The sequence below is a fragment of the Centroberyx affinis genome, unplaced genomic scaffold (assembly GCF_046629955.1).
Source record: "Centroberyx affinis isolate AG114_WGS23_722 - 3 ecotype Tasmania unplaced genomic scaffold, CSIRO-AGI_Caff_v1 ptg002455l_1, whole genome shotgun sequence".
Taxonomy (NCBI): Eukaryota; Metazoa; Chordata; class Actinopteri; order Beryciformes; family Berycidae; genus Centroberyx; species Centroberyx affinis.
Window position 1 is genome coordinate 78,871 of NW_027280692.1, and position 26,044 is coordinate 104,914.

Genomic DNA, 26,044 nt, shown 5'->3' on the forward strand with positions numbered 1-26,044 from the left:
CAGTGAGATAATATGTCAGATAATATTGATAGTGCCATTGCTCTTTCTATTTGCTTTCAAAGTAAATTTTGTGGCTCAGGTATCTGACTAAGTGCGTTCATCTTCATCGTCTGTTCAGCCATGGTGGCTATCACTGCTCATGCTAACTACCCAGTTCTTCTTCTTCTGTTTATTTCAAACAAGCCGGGAATGTAACACGCATCACTTAAGAGCTACCAGACACCAGCTGTTCAGAACAGACAATGTAAAAGCTTTAATGAAGTGGATATAGGTTTAATCACTGTTGTGTTGTAGCAATAAATGATAGAGAGTATCTAAACGGACCTTTCTTTATATGATAATGTCCTGAAGTTTACTTTAACATGACTGCTACACCTTCATCCCTTCACACCCTTTATCTCTCATCCTCTTCTCTCCTCTTCTGCTTTCCATCCATATTAGATCTGAGGCTTTCTACTACCTGATACAGAGTGATGTATGCAAACTATTAACAGCATGATGATGATAGCCAGCTGTTCAGAGAGAAACCAAGAAAAAGCTGTGAGCCTGTTTCTCTCTGAGGACTGCTCCTCATCCTCTCTTAATGAAGGCACTTGAACACGTGCACACACACACACACACACACACACACACACTCAGGTCATGCAGACACTTCACACATGCATACCCAAGAGTTTGCATGGTGTAGACTCACACAAACCCACCTACACACACACACACACACACACACACACACACTCCAGATGCAAGTGCAGCAGGCCTGCCAGATGGCTACAGAGCTATTCCTCTCCTTGATGTTTAAGACACAGACAGACACACACACACACACACACACACACACACACATTTATAATGGCCATATTCTGGTCTAAACGCCGCTCTGTGTTAATCAAAGGAGCGTAATGCACCTACAAGGGCTGAGAGGAGTCGCACCAAATGGGGCCGGAGATGGCATGAAAATCACAGCGGGACGGATTCAGAGCCGGAGCTGGGAGGAGACACACGCTGTGACTGCAGAGAGAGAGATGGACCCATTTGGGGGAAAATGACCAGTTTTTTATCTGTACCCCCCCCACGCTCTTCGTCCTTTGTCGCCACCCTCATCGTCCTCACTGTCTTCATCGTCCGCTGTCCGCTTCATTGTCCGATCCCCAGCCGAGACTTTAAGTTACACATTTGTTTCCAGCCGTGCATTTTGATTGGACGAGAGGCGTTCCATGAGTGCTTATAACTGAAATATATGAACTTGTACCGTTCAACTCGAACTGCATGTGCCTTGTTTACAATGTAATTTTATTGCAAGGCCTTTTTCTAACCTTTTACTTCTATTCATTTCTTAACCCTGTTGCCTTGCCTGATATTTTATTCCATTTGTTGTTAACCCTGGATCTGTTTATCTTACCTTTTTGCTTTTAGTGCTTTATTCTTCTTATTATATGTTTTCTTTTACTTTTAACTCATCTATTGTTCTGTTCTTTGTTCTTACATCTCTCTTGATTGTTGTTGTCTCTTGATTTGTTTGTGCAGCACTTTGTAACTTTGTTTTGAAAAGTGCTATATAAATAAAGATTATCATTATTATTACCTCCGCCAAGGAGGTTATGTTTTCGGTGCTGTTTATTTGTTTGTCTGTTTGTCTGTTAGCAGGATTACGGAAAAACTACTGGCCCGATTTTCATGAAACTTCGTGGAAGGGTGTGGCATGGGCCAAGGAAGAACCCATTAAATTTTGGAGCGGATCCGGATCCGACTCACGAACAAGCAATAATAGCACGAACCTTGGCGGAGGTCTGCGCTCTCCGAGTGCCCTTCTAGTTATGATGGAATGCATTTACCAATACACTGGATTTGATCCTTTGTGGCATAATCCAGGGTTAGCTTTCATACAAAAAGCCCAAGTCAGATGTGAAAAGAACGATGCATTAACCCACAAATGGCGGGATCTGCTGTTAATGAACCTACAGGAGCATCAGACAGGCAGCACCATTCACCAGCCTCCTAATCTAAATGTCACAGTGTGTGAGTGTGTGAGTGCAGGTTTGTCACTCGGGTTTTCAGGTGGTCTCCTCCCATCACAGATGTTTGGTTGAATTAGGCCCACGATGCCTCCAGAAGGATCAACAGGAGGTTCTGGCATCTCCTCAACACCAAACATACCTGTAGTCACCTACACTACCCTGTACCTACACTTAGATATACGGCATCTCGAGTTTCCAAAAGTTAATAAATCATTTCTAAACTCACTGTTGATCTCAACAGCCACAGGGTAAAGGGATGGCACACCGCTCAGCAGTTCAGAAGCTGAACTGTATCAATAATTACATGCTAAAAGGGCACAGAAACTGCTGATTCTTTTGACTTGAAACAGCCTACTCAACAGTTCGGAAACTGAATTTGATCAATAATTATAGGCTAAAAGGGACGGCTGATCCTGATGACTTGAAACAGCCCGCTCAGCAAATTCTATCAGCAAACAATTACATCAATAGTATCCTTTAAGCAAGCAAGATGTTTATTGCTTAGTAACTAGGAAGTAATTTTTGTTGGCCAAAACATAATTATTAAATTAAAACCCAAAGTTGGTGTATTTGTTTAAAGTTTGATCCTACTGTAAAAATGTTGTACATGAAATAACATACAGAAATAACATATGTGAGGTTCTGCTAGATTGAAGTTATTGCCACCAGAACGAGGCCACAGGCCACAAGTATGTTATTGATTAACTGTATCTCTGAATGGCAGAGACTCGTATCAAAGAGGAGAAGACGATGAGCGAGACGAAGAGAAACAGGCAGACTGATGTGTCAAAGTATTCTTGTTCTTACCCTGATGTTGTCGAAGGAAGCTTTGTTGGTGACGTCGTACAGGAGGAGGAGAGCTGAGGAGACAGAAGACAAACACACACATCAGCTGATCGGAAGAACTGGACTGGATTAGTGTTTTCATCTACTTCCACAAACCAAACACCAGCCAAAATAAATGACAGGGAAACGGTCATTTAGAAGAGTGGTTCTCAACGTGGGGTCAGGGGACCACCAGGGGTCCTTGAGGGGGTTCCAGGGGGTCCCCGGAAAGTTTAATGAATTGTTAAACTTCAGCATAACTTCATTTACAAGACGTTAACTCAATTAGAGAGTGTAGAAGAATGATTAGTTTCACTGTTATCCCTCTACCTATAATACAGATGGGAATTCTGGACAAATAAAATATTCTCAGATTTGGGTCTGCGAGGCAAAATCTCATCAAATGGGGGTCCGTGGCTCTAATATGGACTAAATTAGGGGTCCTTGATATGAAAAAGGTTGAGAATCACTGATTTAGAAGATCGATTTGCTACTCTTACTCTGGTATTTAGACGCATCTTTCGGTGATAATCTGAGAATAAGCTCCACATGATATAACAGATAACAGAACATCGGGGCAGACTGTTCAGATCATCAGTCCAAGCGGGAACACAGCGGACCAGCAGCTCAGCAGTTGGTTAATACAGCGGCTGTCACCTGGGGGTCGGGACCGGCCTCGAAATAAATCACTTCTTCTTGTGGAATAATGGATCTTTGAAGCCATTAGTCTTCTTCAAATCAAGAAAAAAAAGCTTACTGTTATACTTTTGTGTTACTGATGTGATTTTGGAAACAGTTTCTGTTTTGTTAAAACTTAGAAAGACCACAGTTTATATTATCCAATCACAGACATGCATTAATGTACAGAGGACAACATCTTGACAATGTTCCAAAAACAGCTCCCAGATATGAATTAAAGAGCTTTACATTTAAAGACTTGTTGCAGTAGATGTATTTTCATCATCTATAATGTTACTGTTTTAGACAACTAAAATCATATGCCATTTTAGGCGGTGACTAAATCAAATCAATATGACTAAAATGACATAACTGTAGGGATGGGACGATATATCGAAATTCAACATATCGCAATACAAAAATGTGACAATACGTGATGAGACGGCTTGCCCATCACAATTTCACAAGCTCTCCATCCGAATTATATCCAAATTTTTAAAATGTTGTTACATTCTAGTAAGACAGTGCCATCACTAGAAACATTTGTGGCTCAGAAATAAATATAACTCTGGTTGTATTGAATCGTGAACCCCATATCGTGTATTGAATCGTATCGTGAGATAAACATATTATCCCATCGCTATGTAATTGTAATCTGACTAAAGTTTTGACTATAGTGAAAATTAATGTTCTACCCTTCGAACTACTGAACATAATAGTTTTCCTCAAGTCAAGTCAAGTCAAGTCAAAGTTTATTTGTATAGCGCATTTAAAACAATAAACGAAAAGAAATGAAAAGAATTGCGGCACAATAGAAGATGAAGTCAAGGTGTCAAGCTCAACTCGAATTAAAAGCCAACAAGAAGAGGTGGGTCTTCAGCAGAGACTTAAAGGTTTCTAGGGTCTGAGCAGTTCTTATATGAAGAGGTAAGCTGTTCCAGAGATTAGGGGCAGCCACCGCAAAGGCTCGGTTGCCTCTGTTTTTGTTTTTAGGCCTAGATCTGGGAACATCCAAGAGCGTCTGGTTGGTCGACCTCAGTGCTCTAACTGGAGTATGGTGATGCAAGAGTTCTGCTAGATAAGGTGGCACCAGCCCATTTAAAACCTTAAAAACAAGCAATAAAATCTTAAGATCAATCCTGGAACGGACAGGAAGCCAGTGGAGGGAGGCTGATACTGGTGTTATGTGATCACGCTTTCTTTTTCCAGTTAGAAGACGAGCGGCTGCATTTTGTACTAACTGCAGACGACGAAGAGACGACTGTAGAGCTGCAACGATTAATCAATTAATCAATTAGTTGTCAACTATTAAATTAATCGCCAACTATTTTGATAATCGATTAATCGGTTTGAGTAATTTTTTAAGAAAAATAAGTCAATTCCAGCTTCTTAAATGTGAATATTTTCTGGTTTCTTTACTCCTCTATGACAGTAAACTGAATATCTTTGGGTTGTGGACAAAACGAGACATTTGAGGACGTCATCTTGGGCTTTGGGAAACACTGATCCACATTTTTCACCATTTTCTGACATTTTATAGACCAAACAACTAATCGATTAATCGAGAAAATAATCGACAGATTAATCGACAATGAAAATAATCATTAGTTGCAGCCCTAGACGACTGATCTACACCCACATACAAAGAATTACAATAGTCTAACCGAGAGGTAATAAAAGCATGAATAACTCTCTCGAAATCCTTGGGAGAGAGATAGGCCTTTACCTTGGCTAAAAGTCTTAACTGAAAAAAGCCAGTTTTGACAACTGAACTAATCTGTTTATCAACTTTGAAGGAACTGTCAAAAATCACACCAAGATTCTTAACAATAGATCGATTGTAAGAAGCTAAAGGGCCAAGAGGACCATCAGAGTCATCCAATAGGTCAGGTCGTCCAAACATAACGATCTCAATGCTGTTGACTTGGGAATCTCAGTGTTCAGAAGCAGGCAGTTCACTAGTGTTAGAATCTCATATTAAGGCTAGAATACGAGTGAGGAGGTAAGATAGACAAACACACACATACACACACACACATATACCAAAGATTGACAGGTGTGGCCCTTAAGTCAGCCAACGAAAACTACCAAATCCATACCTATCAACCAAATACCCCGCCCGCCTCCTCTCCATCGGCGCTCAGCGACAGTAAAATCAAAACCACTTGAACCAGACGCTGCCGTGCGCTCTATTCCCTTGCGTCATTAATTGCGTCGCTTAATAATGATCGAACAATCGGGCTAAAAGGAAAGTCTGGGCGTAATGAAAGCCACAGACAGAGACCATTTAGGGCCATTGATTCCTCGATCAACGAATAAGCCCCAAATAAGACGAGTGCGGTTTAATAGCCTCTCTGAACGGAGCTTGTTCTGGGTACGGTGCTTCTGCTGGAATAGTTAAAGTATACCTGTGTAGATACTCTTGCTTTAAAAGGAGACCACAGTTGCGCTGAGTGAGCCCGGCGCCAATAAAGTTACTTACCTATTTCATTTAAACGACAGTCTTTTATGTTATTATTCCACAAACATTACTCGATCCTAACAAAATCTTCTTCTATAACGCTGGGAGTCTTTCATCCCTGCTCCTGTCTGTCAGAACCAGTAAATCTGTCTGCTTCCATTTCTCTTCTGTCTCCTTGTGAATTGAAAGCTAACAACACTTGATCATGTAGACACAGCGACGAATTACAACTCCTTATTTACTGGTAACAGCACACAGGTTTCATTAATATGGGCAGCTTAGGCAAGGCAAGGCAGCTTTATTTGTATAGCACATTTCATACACTGAGGCAATTCAAAGTGCTTTACAGAGTAATAAAAAATACAGTAAAGGTAAAAAATTTACAATTAAAAAGTGCAAAATTACAGACAAGAGATCCACAAGATAAAAGAGTTAAAAAGTAATCTAGTGCAGAAAAAGAGGATTAGAAAAGTGAAAAGTGCATTAAAATCACATTTAAAAGAAAATAAAAAAGATATAAATAAATGAATATTACAATGCAGATGAGTGTTGCCCTAGAGGAGCATAAAAACTAAAAGCTGCTTCTCCATGCTTTGTTCTGACCCTGGGAACAGTAAGCAGACCAGCACCTGAAGACCAGAGGGGTCTGACGGGTTCATGACATCGAAGGAGATCAGACATGTATTTTGGTCCTAAACCCATTAAGTCCTTTATAAACATGCAACAGAATTTTAAACTCAATTCTTTGGCACACAGGAAGCCAATGCAGTGATCATAGCTTAAAAAAATGAATCAAAATATCTAACTCGTGGGTTTCTGCACACAAACGAGCTGCAGTAGAAGCAGTCTAAAAGAAATCAAATGGATTCAAATCAGTTGTTAGTCTTGTCTTTCTGTGCAGCCGCCTGCCAGTACGACTGCCTCGCCTTGCATTTGTCTCTGCAGATGTTTTTATGTGTTATGACGGCCTATAGATCAACTTTACGGGCTTGTTTGTTTTTTGATGCTGCTTGTATTTGTCATGTTTTAAATTGCACAAATAGCTGGTGTATTTACCCATCTTCATTATCTCCTGTCCTGACAACAGTACTCTAGATCCATCAGTTCTCAGCTCTCTGCACCAGCTTCCAGTTTGTCAAAGAATGAACTGTAAAATGCTGCTGGTCGTCTACAAATCGCTCAGTGGTTTAGGACCAAAATACATCTCTTGGTCATCTGGGTCCGGTCTGCTGACTATTCCCAGAGTTAAAACTAACCATGGTAAGGCAGAGTTTAGTTATTCTGCTGCATAGAGCTGGAACAAACTTCCACAAGACTTAAAACGAGGCTCAAAACTTCATTTATTCTCTCTTCGTATACACTTTATCTCTTTATATTTGTTTTGTATTTATCTTATCCTACATTTCTTATCTAATGTCTTATATACCTTGTGTAAAGCACTTTGAATTGCCTGTGTGTACGAAATGTGCCATAGAAATAAACTTGCCTTGCCTAGGTGCAGAGGTGGATGATATATTATTTAGCAGCACCTATGGGTGTGATTTTTGTTCAAATGAAATCCAAACTTGAGTCATGAAGTTTGACCTTTGAAAAACTCAAAATAGTCACTGCTGTTTACTTTTGTAGGGCAGAACACTACGAACCGCTAATCCCTTAAAATAACCTAACATTTGCATTATTTTACATTAATTCACTTAATAGAGGAGACTCCATCAAAACCCCCTAAAACACTCCTTTAATTTTTTACTTTACTTTTTCAAAGACAGGAACTTTCCCATTCATTAATAACCCTGTAAACCATGCAAAAAAAAATCCCTTGATTACGAATGCCATCAACCCATGAATACATCCCTTAAAAACCCATGACAGTAATGTTTACTTTAAAAGCTATGTTGTTTTAATGGATAATTAACATTTATGTAATGGATAAATTAAGGACATTTCAGGGATAAAATGAAGGGGTTTGGTTTTGTAGTTGCTCATATAAAGTCCAACCATCCCTTGCTTTATATTTCCTTTTGGAGAGTTTTGTTTTACAGTGTGGCTCCACTTTATAACGTTCTGGACATAATTGCCTTTGGTACTAATGCAGCATCGAAGCAGGATAAATGCATGGGGGGGGGCTTTTAAAATGGCTTCCACTGTGGTTCAACAAACTGCTGAGCTCCACCACTTACCACAACATCAGTATTACACCTGACACCCGAACATGCGCGTGTTTACCCTAATTACCTCCAACTGCATTGTGCTGCGGTGCAAGGTAATACCGCCTCAGGTGTCTTCCAGCACAAACTGGAGGCTGTACATGAAACAGCACAGACAGAAAAACTCATTACAAGTTTGTGGGCGTCTTAACTCGCACTCTCAGCTGGATCAACCTTCACATGGGAGAATTAGCCTGAGCTAATTACCCTTCTTCTCCTCCTACTTCATCTAATCCCGCCAGCCGTCTTCTCTTTTACCTACTTCACACACACACACACACACACACACACACACACACACACGCACTGCCATGGCCGAGTTTTCGCCAATCTATTTTGGATTAAGTCCTCTATTTGTTTATTACAGCCAGACAAGTCCGTGAAGGGTGTTTAATGAGTTGTAATCACCGTGAGGATGGCCCGGCTCTGTCAAACTGATAAAACACAGACACAGAGAGAGACGTAGAGAAAGAGAGAGAGAGAGAGAGAGACGTAAAGTAGAGTGACACTCGACTGCATCATGCGTGGCTCCTGTGTTTATCAGCCACCAACAGACCAGAGGAAACCACAAGGAGGAGCTTCCCTTCACCCTCCTCTGATCCAATTACATCTTGCCAAGAGGGCAAGAGAGAGAGAAAGATGGAGAACTTTCTCACAGAACAGACACTGAGGGAGGTTTGTTATCGCTGGCAATTATATTGTAGTAGTTGCAAAACAAGAGGCACAAGACAGAAAAACAACCAAGATAGATGGAGGAAGAGGGGCCAGAAGGCAGAAGCAGGAGTAGAGAAATAAAGAGGGGAGGAGGACAGGGCAAACAGACAGACGGACAGACAGACAGAAAGGAGTAGATAAACAGATACAGACAGAAAGAAGTAGATAAACAGACAGAAAGAAGTAGATGAACAGACAGACAGACAGACAGAAAGGTAGCTAGACTGACAGGAAGACAAGTAGATAAACAGACAGACATAGAAAGGTAGATAGACTGATGGAAAGAAAGAGCTGTAACCAGAGAGAGAGAGAGAGAGAGACAGACAAGTAACCAAAAAGTAGATATGCTGACAGAGAGAAAGAGCGACAGACTGCAGAGTTTCCCGTAGCGCTTTATGATCAAGGAAAGCCAGCTTGACAAATGAACACACCCGCTATGACTGGAAAAACCTGAAAAAAATCCCAAATTCCATTATTCATATTCATATATATTTATTTGTTAACTGCATCATCTGCTAGCCAAACCCTATTGAGTAAAGTGAGAGTAACAGTAACAGTGTTAGCTAAACTTGTTAGCTAAAGTTAAGCTAACGTTAACGCCATAATATCAGCATACCTTGTCTAAAACATTTGTACTCAGATGTTACTATGTAAGATAAACACCTCAAATTAGGGCTATATGTGATATATTGATATCTTGTCCAGTTTGGTGTCCAAATTTGCAAAGGATTTAAAGTGTTGTTCCAGAAGCACCGATATCTCTGTCATTGTTAGGCTAGCTTCCCTGCTAACATTAGCTTGGTCAGCAGAGCTCATTAATGACACCTTTTTTTTGGCTTGTTTCCCCAATTTGGATATCTTTTCTGGTGAACTGATGTTGTAGATGGAGGTTATGGCACCGACAGTGGTCTTTGTAGAAAAGTATGTAGGGTTTAAAATGGAAAATAGCTGCTTTTTGCGGGAGCTAGTGGATCACACGTCTACTCCATTCTCCGCCAACCGGAAGTCCATATATTGATATCGATATATATCACAATATGGCTCACGTATGCAAAATCACACGTTAAATAATCAAATTAATGATAATGTTGGGTGTGATGTCAAACGAAACAGAAATTTTCAAATAATATTCCTACCATACCTCATTTTGTCAGAGTTGTCAGCGTTATTTAAAATTAGCTTGTTATCATCAGTTTAAACAGCAGAATTGTGCGTCACAATTTCCCAAACCATATCATCACAATATGAAGCCACTGACTGCCGAAACCAATCGCTCTGCATTTACTGCTAGCCTTGGTTAGCCTGATTAGCCGGTAAACAGATATGAATTGGACTTGTCAAACACAATACTGACTGTTTGACTGTGAGCCGCTGCCACCTTGACTAGTGAATAGACAGGAAGAGCCGGGGTGTGAAGGACTGGACAGATCAATACACAGCGCTGCCATCCATCATCTCTCTGATGATAATCTCTGTCAATAATCACTGGCTGACCTTGGCTGCTCTCCTTCAATATGAGATTTACAAAACACCCAGCGCACGCACACACACACACACACACACACACACACACACACACACAAACATAATGATGACCATAATAATACAACAATGAACTCTATTAAAATAATAGCCTATTTGAATTGCAGCTTTTCAGAAAGGTCTTTGCAAGGCATTATAGGAACTACTATAAAACAAAAGATTATATAAAATTAGTCAGTAATAAATTAGTTAAATTAATGAAATCAAATAGCCTAATTAAGAATCTTAAAACTGTTACAGAATTCAAGTTTAAAGAAATGTTTTTTCATTTATCAAACAAATACAACATACATATAAACATATCAACACTAACACCTGACACCTAAGACACAGTATTGTACAGATTATCCACATTATGATTTGGGCAATTTAGCTATCACATAATTCCCATAAAGGAATAAAATATAGAAAGAAATGGGGGTTTAAGAAGTGACTTAAAAGACTGAAGTGATTTACACACACACACACACACACACACACACACACACACACTCACTAGAAAGCTACTGCCAAAGTGTTCCCGTCAGCTAGTAAAATGACAGCCAAGTCCTAAATCTCTCTGAGGGCCCATTACTGTCTTTTGACACTGAAATCACGCCTCCAATTATTTCACACTGTGGGTATACCTGCTAATGAGCTGATGAGGTGTGTGTGACATTTATGATTGATGAGCTCCAGGTCATGTCTTGGGCGTCGAGGTTACTGTACAAATGAGCGGTAGCATGTGAAAACGCCGCCCTCCTCCTCCTCCTCTTCCTCACCTCCAGCCTTCACGCGACACTTGGCTCTATAGCGGCTAGCTGTCGTTTTCCGCCTGTTCTCCCGGCTAAGCGCGCGCCGCGGGGCTCGCTTCAACACGCCATCCATTTCCGAAAGGGGGGCGGATCAATCACCGGTGACAAGCGATTACTAAATTCCCCAGACAGCTGAGCCCATTAATATTTGGAGCCATGCAGCGTTTTCAGATAAATGTTAAAGAGAAAGAGAGAGAGGGAGAGAGAGAGAGAGAGAGAGAGAGAGAGAGAGAGAGAGAGAGAGACGAACAGGTAAAGCAGATGAAATATGATAACTGGATCGATGTTTGAAGAGGGCAAAGTGATGCAAGTTAATGTATTGTGTCACATACGGGCAGTTACTTTGCTAGAGTGGGGTATAAGCAGGTGAAACACACACACACACACACACACACACACACACACACACACACACACACACACACACCCTTTTGAGCCTCCTCCCCAGCTTACTTCACACAGATGCCCAAGAATAAAGCCTCCAACAGCCTTTGACTGTGACCTTGCACATCCGTTTTAATATGCAGGGAGCTAGTAGGTGTGTGTGTGTGTGTGTGTGTGTGTGTGTGTGCAGGTGTGTGTCTATGAGTGTCTAAGAGAAAGAGACAGGGAGACCTCGATGATGGATCACACCGCTCAAGGCTCTCCCTATATTAGAGCAATACCCTCAACGCTTTGTTTTCAACTGCTGTTCCTCCCTTCGTCATCCATCTCTTTCCTTCCCAGCCTCTCTCTCTCTCTCTCTCTCTTTCCTTCTCTATCACTTTCTCACATCCATAGTTTCTCCTTCTATATGCCGACAGCCTTCTCTCTCTCTCTCTCTCTCTCTCTCTCTCTCTCTCTCTCTGCCTTCATCTCCTCTCCTCTCTTAGATGTGACTCGCCTCCCTCACAAGTTGCCGCTGATTGGGGTCCGCCGTCGTTCCATTAGGGGATGAAAGCGGCGACCGGAGGAAGAGGGAAGAGAGGGAATGAGAGATGATGCGGGGAGGCAGAGCAGAGCGGTGACATAATGAGCTAATGACACCGATATACATGAGAAATAGACGCACAGCCTCTGTTGCTCCTGCGGTGCCGACTGAAGCCAGTTTCCCGTCACCGCTTCTGTCTTCTTCTTCTTCTTCTTCCTCTGTAGCTTGTTCCTGCCATTTTGGGGCAATTTGGGCTTTGCGAGTCAAGAAGAAGAAGAAGAAGAAGAAGAAGGAGCTGAAGGTGCTCTCATCCTTCATCAGCATACCTAGCAAGCCAGTATACAGCGATCATAAACTTATACTGCAATATACTTTCAGTGATGCCGAGTTGTTCCCCCGAACGATCTGTCAAGCTTTTTGATGACTGGAGAGTCTTAGGAGAGCAGAATGCATGCTTGAGTGTACGGGCGACTAATTATTGATTTACCGTAAATAAATGAGTTCTCTTTTATGAGGCTGATATGCCTTTTGTACTGTGCTGATGTGATGATACAAGTTTAGTGCAGCAGCTTCTGCAGTCACTCATGTCCTGAATTGGATGAGTGTAATGTTTGTCACTATTTGTCTTATTATGCGTGGTGGCTATCTGAGTTTCCCTTGGGGGATTAATAAAGTTTATCTATCTATCTATCTATCTATCTATCTATCTGTCTATCTGTCTGTCTGTCTGTCTGTCTGTCTGTCTGTCTATCTATCTTCTTTGCAATAGGAAGCAACAGAGTTATGGGAAATAAAAAGCACTAACATTACCACTGGTGTGAGATAGATGCTACAATGGTCTTTACCATGGTCTCATTTGTTAACTGTAATAATAATAATAATAATAATAATAATAACAATAATAATAACTTTATTTGTATAGCACTTATCTCAAAGCAATGCTTACAAAGTGCTTTATATACAATAAAACCCAAAAGCAGTGATGTGAAACTACCAAACAACAAACAAACAGAGATACACCCCCCCCCCCCCCTCCCACCCCGGGCCTCCTGGGTAACGGAGAGGAGGGATGGAGGCCATTAAAAGCAAATGGAGCAGCCGAGGTGCCTCGCTCTAAACAATATAGCTGCAACAACCCTTTCAATCATAGGCCGCCATTTTGAGCTGTCATCCGTAATGCAGCCATTGCCTGTTCCATGAAATCTATTAACTCTGTCACTCTGATAGTTTGCTGTTTTAATTCATCATGCCGGGGCGTTTGTCTGTCTGTGTGATAAGGTGATGTGGAAGGACATTTGAGGAGTTTCGCTCCAAATTGAGATGTCCATCATTTGCAAACGTGACACCAGCGCTCACACAATGACTGATGGGGCTTTTTCAGAGATAGTGGGTAACTTCAGTCCTCGGTTGTACCAATGCTACAGGCTGGATCATCTATCTTTTAGAGATATTAAATGGTGAACTTTAAGTAAACATGTTTTCCCAAAATGAATATACAGATGTAGTCTTTGAATAAGTTCCACTTTTTACTGAACTACTGCTGCATCCTTGATCTATACCCAAGGGAAACTGTTCAGAAAAAAACAAGTATTTCTTTCTTTTCAACATTTGGAGGTTACAAGGAATGATTTCCTAACTATATAACATCGAGGAAAGAAGTGCCAGCAGGTCAGATGTCAGATACAGGATAAGTGCATGAGGATTTGTACAAAGGCTGCCACTGTATATAATGCCTTGGACTGAAACCCTTCATTTTCATCCATTACCCTTGCATACTTGAAAACCTTGAGCTCCAACCTTGCTTTATTCCTCTGTACCTCTTTCAGCACTTTGCCTTCCACTGAGGCATAATGCCACTTAATTACAGGGCAACCTTCCTATGAAAGTTTTATAATGGTTTCCCTCTCTCTCTCTCTCTTTCCTTTCCTTGGTCTTCCTCTCCTTTTCTGCCTCTTCATTTGTTGATTCCTGCCTACTGCCATCCGGCTTCACAGTGCTTCCTGCCACAGCGGCCCAAGCCTCAGCCAACTAGGAGGGTGGTGAAGCCTGGTTGCATTGCACTGTCTGTATGAGCTGCTCTGATCCAATATATTTGTCACTGTTCCTGTATCTTCCAAATGTCAACTTTTCAGGAACCAAAAGAAGAGAGCAGCCTTGTTTTCAGATTGACCGACATGCATTTATGATTTTATCCAATGGGGTTTTTAGAGTGTTTTCAGCCCATAGAGGAGCATGTAGTAATCCTCCAATTGAAGCTAAAACATGAAAATCACCACAACTGGAGTTAGAAGGTTTTTAAACAACAACAACAATATGCTCTGAACTTCTGATACATCTGCCCTGCTTGGCACAGTCTGATGTGTGTCTATGCCAGTGGCTCTCAACGTGGGGTCCGGGGACCACCAGGGGTGCTTGAGGGCGTTCCAGGGGGTCCCCAGCAAATTGATGAATTATTAAACTTCACCATTATTTCATTTACAAGAAGTTAACACAGTTAGAGAATGTAGAAGAATGACTGTTTTGATAATAGTTTCACTGTTATCTCTCTAACTACAGTACAGATAGTCATGGAATTCTGGACAAAATCATATCTAACACTAAAAATATTCTCAGATTTGGGTCTGAGAGACAAAATCTCATCAAATGGGGGTCCGTGGCTCTAATATGTGCAAAATTAGGGTCCTTGATATGGAAAAAGGTTGAGAATCACTGGTCTATGCACATGACCTGCACATGTTCTTGTAAATGAAATGAATAGCTAATGATGCACATTTGCCTGTCTGATACATTTCCATACACGTTACCTACACCTTTAAGTCTGAAAATGTGAATAGCAAACAATGCACATTTGCGCATCTGGATAGATTTCGGTACCTATTTTACTTCAACATGTAAATATAACAATATCTAATGGTACACATTTGTATGCCTGGACACATTACTGTACATATATTACTTTGATTTGTAAATTTGATAATGTGAATAGCCAATGGTGCACATTTACTCATACATTTCTGTACATATGTTACTTCCACTTCTAAATCTGAAAATGTGAATAACTAATGAATGCACATCTGCACACTCTGCAGATATGGTATGCTCGTGCACTGGCCTGTAAATTCGTAAATGTGTAAAAAAAAAAAAAAAGTTTCTATGTCGATATAGTCAACACAGTCAGAATTCTTTCACGTCAATAGGAGCTCTGTATTAGCATGATAAAGCCAATGCATCTTTAATTTCAATATGATGTATTTGTGGTACTTTTTAATCGGTGTCCTGTTTTTTGCTGTTGCAGTCACCCAATTTCCCCTTGGGGATCAATAAATTTCATCTTACCTCACCTTACCTCACCTTTTCTCATCTCTCTCTCCCCCTCTCTGTCTCTCTCTCCATCTCTCTCTCATTTTATATCTCCCCCCCCCCTCCGTCCCGTCCTTCTGTCCCCACACCGGCCCCTCCGCCTCCCCCCCCCCTCCTCGTTACTTGCCTACCCCCCACTGAGTCAGCTTCTCCTTCTCTCTTTCAGCACCCTGTGGTTTGGCTCCATGCTGTGGAAATGACGAACTGTCAGCTCCACTGGGGAACGAGAAGAAAAAAAAAAGTCTGTGGCTGGTTTCTGGACCCAGCTGGACCTCCGCGGCCCTCCCTGCACCAGATGGGCCCAGCAGATTGCACCGGGCTCACTGCAGCCGCACACCCATTTATTCTGATTGTCTGGACTAAGGCATCTTCCTGTTCTCTCATTAGGGGCTTAATCACGAACCAAGACTGGAGCCAAGGCTAAATAAAATAAACATCAATAGGAGCCTAGGGGCCAAATGGTTAGAGGAGTCAGCTTGCGACCGGAGGGCCGCCAATTCGAATTCCAGCCAGGAAATCAGAATGGTAGCTACTGAGCTGCCCTTGAGCAAGGCATTCAACATCCAGAAGTTGCAGTGTTTTCAAATTAAAATCTTCACGGAGCTGCTCAGTAGCAAAAAGTAAAAGTGAGTGGTAATTAAAATGGTAATCTGCAAAATCCATGTTTTTAATTTTGCCTCCATCTTTGCTTGCTCAGCCTCATCACCCCCACAGATCACCTGTCAATCAAACAGTGTGGGTGGAGCTTGGATTTTCTGTTGATGCAGTTTGAGTTTCTCTCTTCTTTGTCTGTTCAGCCATGGTGGCTATCGCTGCTCATGCTAAATACCCAGTTCTTCTTCTTCTTCTGTTTATTACACTGTTGCTGCTGCCAGAAAAAAATCACTTTGTGTGCCAGAGGGTTTTTCCCAGGAAAGACGCGTTTAGAACAGCAAACGTAAAACCTTTCATGAACCGGCTACAGGTTGAATCACTATTGTGTTATATCAGTCGGTGATAGGGAGTAGAAAAAAACGGATGATAGTGATGTCGTTCAAGTCTTCTCTGTTTCTATTTCTGCATGCTTCGACAGCGACCTGACTAACTGGCAGCGGGCCTGGAGATGCTCCTGCTGTTCTGATTGGCAGGCAACACAGCTGATGTTTTCATTAAGACTTGTGTACACTCTTCAGTTTCTGGCTGTGGCTATCTCATGTGTTAAATCTTTTCTTAACTCGTACCAGATGGCGGTGGAGCTGCTCAGTGGCCAACAGTAGAAAACTTTGGTTGTACTGAGCGTGAAGTTGCTGAATCTTCCCTGGGCAAATAAAGTAAAAAAAAATAGACAAAAAAAACCCAGAGAGCAAGAGAGAGAAATCTAAAGACTACAGTATGTGTGGACTTAAAACCATATATAATCACAGTTATCCTGATATGATGAACATAATATATGTGATCACCAGAGGTGGAAAGTAAGTAAGTACATTTACTCAAATACTGTACTTAAGTACAATTTTGAGGTACTTGTACTTTACTTGAGTATTACCATTTTATGCTACTTTATACTTATACTCCACTACATTTCAGAGGGAAATATTGTACTTTTTACTCCACTACCTTTATTTGATAACTTAAGTTACTAGTTACTTTGCAGATTCAGATTATTAATACAAAATATAATCAACCAATAAATTGTGATGTATTATTATAGATTACTGTAAGCTACCCAGCAGTATATAAAGTAGTGGAAATCAGCCCCACCTTTTCCAGCTGCAACATTAAAGTGATGCTTACACATTAATGCATCAATAATTATAATTCAATAATATAATATATACTGTATTATTCTTAAATGGGCCATTCTGCATAATGAGTACTTTTACTTTTGTTGCTTTAAGGACATTTTGATACTAATACCTTTGTACTTTTACTTAAGTAACATTTTGAATGCAGGACTTTTACTTGTAACAGAGTATTTTTATACTGTGATATTTCTACTTTTACTTAAGTAACATTTTGAATGCAGGACTTTTACTTGTAACAGAGTATTTTTATACTGTGATATTTCTACTTTTACTTAAGTAACATTTTGAATGCAGGACTTTTACTTGTAACAGAGTATTTTTATACTGTGGTATTTCTACTTTTTCTTAAGTAAAAGATCTGAGTACTTCTTCCACCACTGGTGATCACACATCCATCTTTATGTGGATTTATACATTTTTATCTCATTCAAAAATGAGATATAATTTTAAAAAGTGGCACTCGTCAGAGTAAAATGATCTCTATCACACTCAGCACTGAAACAAATTACATCATTTAAAAGACAGTCCTTGCTTGACAGAATGATAACTCTTTTGCAGATGGTTTCCTCCATATTTTAGATTTTGAATGATAAACTTGAGGTAATGATCTTCTCCAAAATGGATGTGTCATGCTTTGGAATATAACTTTTCCATTTCTATCTTTTTCTCCGGTGGAATTGCAGTGTGCTATACTGTAATTTTACACTTATTTTCTCAACTTCCTCACTCCTCCCCCTCGAGGAAGCGGTGGCCTTTAACAGTCCAGGCTGTAAATTCAGAGCTTGAGTCACGAAACTATCCATTAGTTCACAGGAAACGACAGCATTCGTGACGGCTGCGTTCTGGCTGCACCGTCTCCCCTGCTCCCGCCTGTCAGATTGAATGAGCTTTATTTAAAAGCCTCCGACAGACGGACAACGCAGAGGATGGAGGCTCCCTGGGCTCCTTGTTAAAGATCAGCGAGGGTAAACTGTTGCACTGACAGATCAGAATAACACTGGGCATCTGGCCAGCCACACACACACACACACACACACACACACACATATAGGGGCCTACACTAACAGGCAATTTGTACACATACACATACATACACACACAGTTGCAGATATAGATAGGTGTATAAGCACAATGTACGATCCACTTACACACACAAATTCCATATGTTCACACATGCACACACACACAAACACACACACACACACACATTCACACACAAAGAAATCGACACACAGACAGACACACACATGCACTCATCCATGCATTCAGGAGTGCAATACATGTACACACTCATAAATGAAGATACAACAACTGCTGACAGACAGACAGACGGACACACACACACACACACACACACACACCAACCACCCATTAAGATAGTATTTGTATGCAGCTGAACAGATTGTGTCTGAGATACTGAGATAGTGCCCGTAAGGCAATTTGTGTGTGTGTGTGTGTGTGTGTGTGTGTGTGTGTGTGTGTGTGTGTGTGTGTGTGTGTGTGTGTGTGTGTGTGTGTGTATCCCTGTGTTCCACAACACCTGCTCACTCAGGTTTGGCCTGAGGCACACTGCTATCTGTACTCAGCGGGGTTGTTCCCGATATAACTCACTCACACACACTCACACACATACTCACACACACACACACACACACACACACACACACACACCCACACACACAACGGAATAGCTCATAGCTGTCTCCCCCCCCCAACTGTGCGAGAGGCAGGCTCATTTTCCCACCCAGTGGTTAGCCTCTCGCCTAAGGGAACCTGCACATCACAGAGCCTCGGGCAAATTCCTGCGCGCACACACACACACACACACACACACACACACACACGCACACACACTCATGTCTGTCAAATCAACAGCAACTAACAGTATTTTTTGCTATCACATCAGGAATGAGGGAAGAACAGGGGGATGGTTGATGTCAGTCACAGACTCAAACAAAACAAACACACAAATGTCAATCAGCAGAAACTAACAATATGCTGTGACATGAAAAATTACGGTAGAGGGGAGATTGCTGTTGTCGGTCACAAACAAACCCAAAACACACACACACACACACACACACACACAGAAATCCTACCATGTGCATCACGGTAATAGGCATGAGTGACGCTCCGGAAACGCTCCTGTCCTGCTGTGTCCCAAATCTGAGGAGGAAGAGCAAGGGGCATCATCATCATCATCATCATCATCACAATTACTACTCTTCAAAGAGTTTAGAATGCCACTGCCAGAATAATAACACACACTAGACTGAGAGACCACATTACACCCGTTCTTAAATCTCTTCATTGGCCTGTATCTTCCAGAATTGATTTTAAGATCATCTTATTAGTTTTTAAATGTCTTCATGGTCTCGCCCCACCCTTCCTTAGCAATATGATAGTGAGACATGTACCATGTAGATCACTTAGATCATCCAATAGCAGTATGCTGACCATCCCTAAAACTAGGCTTAAGAGTGCTGAGTCAGCATTTAGCTACCTTGGACCTAAACTGTGGAACTCCCTCCCAGATAAGTTAAGAGCCACTGATATACTCAACACTTTCAAGAAGCATCTAAAAACAATCTTTTTACCATTGCTTTTGGTGGTAAATTGGTTTACATGTATTTAGTGTTTTTTCTTTTACTTCTGTGTATTTAAATTGTATCCTTCGTTGTCCTTTTTACTACTGTTTTTATTGTTTTACTCTTACTTCTGTTTCTTTGTTTTTATGCCTTTTTATTCTGTAATGCACTTCGTAAACACTTTGTCTTGTTAAAAGGTGCTATACAAATAAAGTTATTATTATCACCATCATCATCATCATCATCATCATTATCCAAAACACAAATTTAGCTCTTAAATGATTTTCACGGATAAAACCAAACTTAATTTCTGTGTACATGTAGGGTTAGAAGTGGAATTAGTGACAGCATTAGCACTTTAGCTTTAGCATTAGCCTTAGTGTTAGCCTTAATGTAGATATTAGTATAATGCTATATTCCAGTCAGAAGTCAGAAATTCCCAGTTGGTATGTTGTAATTACAACTTCCGTGCCTTGCAGTGGTTAAATTTAAGGAAACACAGGAGAGAAACATGAACACCCACAAGATTTTATTTGCCCAACACAATATACTGTTCCCCAAGCAACAGCTAATGTTATGTCAATGACAATTGGTAACGTTAGCTAGCTACATAGCATAGAGCATTAGCAACTGTATGTGTAACCTTACATTTCAAATTTATGTTTAATCACACAGGTGTTTTGCTAATTTTTGTGTCATGTGATGCTGAAAATCATTCATTAAAGATTATAAACATATTAAAAGTAATGCTGTGTAGCTTTTAGCATGTATGCCGCCATGTTGATGTGCGGAAACCTCTGGCTTGAGAAATCTTGCCCAAGTTTCCTACTTGGTATTCTGACTTGAAGAACCTTTCCATTGCATTTTTCTTAGTAGGAATTCGGAGCACAGCATTGTTATAAGTATTAGCCTTAGCATTAGCCTTAGTGCTATTATTACTATGTTGCTTAATGGGATAGGGGCGGCCGCCTCTGCAGACATTTTAAACCCATTCATACTTATAATTTCTAGCATGTCTTATACTGTGTTATCACATATTTACTAATCTTGGCTTAGTAAATGTGTGAACTGTCATGTTCAGGCTATTACTGCACAGAACAAAGAACACAATACTGGTAAACAGCATTCGCTCGTAAGCTGAAGTCAATTACCATCACAACAGACCCAATCATCTCTGCCTTGTACAGCAGTATATCACACTGGCAGTCATTAGAAAGATAATGAAGCTGTGAGATTGGTGGCTCTGGACTTTGTAAAGGACATTTACATCTTTATCTGAGCCTGTGCTATTCTTTGTGCCACAGGCTATTATAACCTCTGCTGATAACTCTGTCTTGGTTTCTGTTTTCCTGCTTTCACTCTCTTTCTCCACTGAAATGCCCTTATGTGTGCCTGATCTCTGTTGCTCCCACTTTTTTACATTTTCTTCTCCTTTTATAATTGCCTTGTATTGTATTTCTCTCCTCACTCACTCTTTCTCACACACACAGTCTTTAACACTTTCTCCATTTCGCTAATTTGCACAAATGAGAAAAACTATGAAAACAGAGAGAGAGAAAAGAAACACAGTGTGTGCAGATGAGACAAAGAAGGCCTGAGGGGGCTTATAAATACACAGAAAATGACACAAAGAATCATGATGACAGCAAAGATACACTTGTCAGCAAAACCAAAGGAGGAGAATTGAAAGAAAAACAACAAACTCATCAAAAAAAAATGCAACGGCAATTAAATAAATCAAAGTGGAAAACCCCTGATGCAGTTAATGATAATGCTATCATAGGGAAATAAGTGTGTGGTAGTAAGTGGGACAGTGCGTTTGTGTGTGTGTGTGTGTGTGTGTGTGTGTGTGTCTCTGTGTGTGTGTGTCTCTGTGTGTGTGTTCCAACGAGAAAACAAGAGAACATGTCGCCCCTAACACATGCTCCCCTTCAGCCAATCAGAAACAAGACACTTCATCCCTCAAAGTTTCATCAAAATCAGACTGGTAGTGTAGCAGTTGGGCCTTTCAACATTTGAAACTTTAACCTTTAATTATAGCGCCCCCATTAGGCCAATCTGTGTCATTTTTTAAACGCGGGAACACAGTCTGAAGAAAGATGAAGAAAAGAGAGAGGGAAAGTGTGTGTTGTGTTACTGAGGGAAACAAAACTCATCAGACAGGATCTAAGGCTTTTTTTTAAATTGTTGAACGGTGAAGATTCACTGGCATCTCATCTCTCTCTTTCTCTCTCTCTCTCTCTCTCTCTCTCTGTCAGTGTCTCTCGCTGATAACTTCCAGGCTTGATAATCTGACGGAAAGTCTGCTATTCCTCTAGTGTCTTCAGTCTGGCAGAGCAGCAGGCTAATTGACTGATAGAGATTAACGAAGGCCCCATTAAATCGTCGTTTGGGCTTCTCCCCCCCCCCTCAGCCAGCAATGAAGATGTATGGTGGGTATTTACACCATGGGAAACAGTTGCTGGTGATTTGTTATTAGAAAGAACACACACACACACACACACACAGACAGGCAAGAATTTAAATAGAGAGACTGAAAGGATGAGAGAGAAAGATGGATTTGTTGCTTACCTGCAGTTTGACCTTCAGTGCATCAATATTCAAAACTTTATTCTGGAAGACAAAAGAAAAAAATAGATGTTCAAGGGGATTGCAGATCTGCAAAGTATAATCAATACCATACACCAGAGGTGTCAAGGTCTCAAGTCTTGAGGCACAAGTCTCAAGTCAAGCCTCAAGTCTAAATGTAGATTACCAAGTCAAGTCCATGTCATTAAAGTCAAGTCTCAAGTCTAAATGTAGAACAGCAAGTCAAGTCAGAACAAATCAAGAGTCCAGTATCAATTTAATATCTTAAAGAAAACTAAACATCTAGGACTTTTCAATGCAATATGGTTTTAATAGGATAAAAACTTGGTAAGAGCATCATGAGTTTGATTTCTATAATCAGTTTCAACTTCAATAAATTCAATCATTCCATACAAATTCAGAAAACAGAATTTAAATTCAGTCGTCTGCTGGAACAAATCTCATCACTTTCAATCTAAGTCATTTACACAAACACAAGATCTCAAGTCAAGACTTTAGAAACCTTTTCAAGTCATCAGAGTACAAGTCAGAGTCAAGTCCCAAGTCACCAGAACCCAAGTCAAGTCGAGTCTCAAGTCTTATCTTCATGCATGAAGTCAAGTCTCAAGCAATTAAAAATGTGACTCGAGTCACATGACTTGGACTTGAGTCCACTCCACCTCTGCTGTAGACGGAAGGCAACAACTCAAAATGACGCAAATGAACAAGAATACATATTTTAAACAATATGGAGGCACTGGAACCAAACTAAATATGCTTGCAAGCAATAGCAAAGGTATTCTGTTCTTATATGCTGTATGTTCTGTTCTGTTATATAATAGGTTGAGAAGCTGATGGATTATGGTGTTATGGCATTTTGTGACCACAGTTGGTGTACTCAGGGGCTTGATCTCTGCTGCGAGGCTCTCTTTCATAATCGCCATGTTGTCTGCACAGTGTACACTCTATGGTCCTATGCAAACAATGCAGACACACACACACACACACACACCTTTTGAAACATCATCATTTACCTACACCTTGGATGCTAAGCAGTTGCGGCTAACACAGCTGTTATTGTTCCCATACAAACACTCACATGCTTAAAAATGCAGCACTCACTCACACAATAACTTTCCAATATCTTTTAAGAACAGATAATTGGTTGTAGGGATCTTTCAAAAATCTCGACAAGCTAGTAGATGCCAGTTGCAGCGGCTCTGCATGTTTATCTCCTACTTTTTCTACTTTTCTCAGGCACTCAAAGCATAAACCGTAACCATATTATCACTTTCTTTCTCATTTTCTTCATCTTTCGCACTGTTTTAGCACTTTTAGCACTTCTCTGACCTTACAACTGGACTCAGAAAATATGCGGCCTTACTCTCGGGAACAGCTGGGTCCGAAGGATACACGGACCGAGGTGCTGACACGATGGAGCTGAGAGAGAGAGAGAAAGGAGATTGACCCTACCTTCATCTATCATTATTGGGAACGTGAGATTGCTGGCAAATAAGATGGATGAGCTCTCCGCCTCGGCCGGGACCCGGCGGGAATATCGGCAATTCAGCCTAATGTGTTTCTCAGAGATACGACTACAGGGGAAAACACCGGACTGTGCGATGGAGCTGGAGGGTTTCCAACTCGTGTACAGAGCGGTGAGAGGAGAGGAGGGGGTCCGGGCGGTTTTATTAACTCTAGACGGTGTAATCCAGGACACGGTGCTGTGAGCATGGTATTAGTGTCTGTAGTCCAGATACTGAGCTGCTGTCTGTGGGTTTACGGCCGTGTTACCTGCCGCGGGAGCTTTCACGCCCTATTGCTGTCGTGTTTACATCCCGCCCTTGGCTGATCCCAGTACACATTTTGAGTAGATGTTGATACTAGCCTGCACCAACATTGAAAACGCCAAAATGAAAGTTGAGACGGCGTCCGTAGTCGTCGTTTGTTTTGGAGAATCGGGACCGAAATACGTCTCTGATTTCAGTTCAAAACAGTTTCCAAAGCTATTTTAAAGTGCATTTTTACATGCCATAATATCATATTGTGAAAATTTTGCACTTAGTCCTTGCTTGCTTTTCATTTTGCTACCGGAGCACAAAAGTAAAACATCAGCCACCAAAAACCCTTAATTACTTTTTTTTTTTTTTTATTGGGGTTTTTGGTACAAAACAGAGACCATCTTTAAAGATTTCCTCCAAAACATAAGAAAATATATAGGCTACATATATGGCTATACATACAAATACCCACACACATATACACATACAGTATATATACACACATATTACTATTATACATATTACTATTACTTTTTCTTATCCAGTCAATTTTTTTTTTTTGTTATTTCTGACCAAAAGACTTTCGCTCTTGGAAGTTTTGCTTACAGGCAGCACTTGAAGGCAGCGTAAGAGTGGAAGAAGAGAATTAAGGATGAAAGAACAGCTACCAGGAGAGGATTGAGAACAATCTATAAAAGACAGAGAACAGACATCGATGCACATGCGCCTTGCACATTGTCAATTTCTGTACAGTTACCTCTATCTGGAGCTTTGGATAAGGTGTACAGCTAGTAACGCTCATACCCAAATCTCCACACTGTGTACATGTTATCTGCATCCTGTTAAGTCAATATTTGAAAGGTGTATAGCTTTTTTACAACACACTCCTACACACCTTCTGCACATATGGCCCTCTCTAGACCCATTAATTTGAATACAAGCTCATTTTTGCAGATCTTGTAGATAGGCTGTAGTTTTTACATACTGATTTTCTTCATCTTCTCATTTTGCAGCATACGAGTCGAGGATTTGCACAGCTTGGGGGACAGAAGCTATGGTTGTGATGAACATGTTAGGGGAAAGCACACTTGCCAACTTGAGACTTTGTTTCCTGCATTCTGGTGACTTTTAAAGAATGAAAATAACAAAATAATAAGTACACTGCAACAGCATGTCTTTCACTGACTTATTTATTTCATCACTGAAGCAGTAGAATTTTAGAGTCGTAGGGCTTATACACGCTGTACAGTGCCAGAAACAGGTTGTGATAACGAAAAGAAAAAAAAAAAGGTGTGAAAATTTGTCATAAATCGGGAGAAATATGGGAGAATTGTGACTCCGGGAGGAAACCGGGAGAGGGCAATGAAAATCGGGAGTCTCCCGGGACAATCGGGAGAGTTGGCAAGTATGGGGGCAAGGCAGCCAGGAGTAGAGCAGTAGGAAAAATTCAATATAGGGGAAACGTGTTGCTGCTAATGATGGAGAGAACGGTAAACAGCTGTGAAAAGATGGAACAGCGAGAGTCGACTGGGCTGCATTGTTCACGAACAATACTGTTAGTGTGTCATGTGCAGAGTGAAGGCCACAGCAAAATAATTCAAAATCAAATTAAACCAATGTAAAGCTGGCAGACAGAAAAAATGGGATCGAGTGAATAAGATGGTCAGGTTCTTTCAATTTGAGTTCATCAAATCCTAAAACACGTGTTCCCGTGGCCTTGAAAGAGAAACACTCTCTGTAAGAAGAAGAGCTGACAACTCCAGTTAAGCTTTTTGGTTTGAGCGAACCTGAGGAGAGACAAAACGCAACAAGGCCAA

At 40.8% G+C, this 26,044-nt stretch overlaps 1 protein-coding gene across 1 annotated transcript in view; it reads right to left on the reverse strand.

The window, feature by feature from the left end:
- Window positions 1–26,044, reverse strand: part of LOC139656355 (ras-related protein Rab-26-like) — a 100,749-nt gene that overhangs the window by 33,766 nt on the left and 40,939 nt on the right. The window contains 4 exon segments of the mRNA XM_071533905.1: window position 2,177; window positions 2,826–2,878; window positions 19,390–19,456; window positions 22,450–22,491. Coding sequence (XP_071390006.1) covers window position 2,177; window positions 2,826–2,878; window positions 19,390–19,456; window positions 22,450–22,491 — 163 coding nt within the window.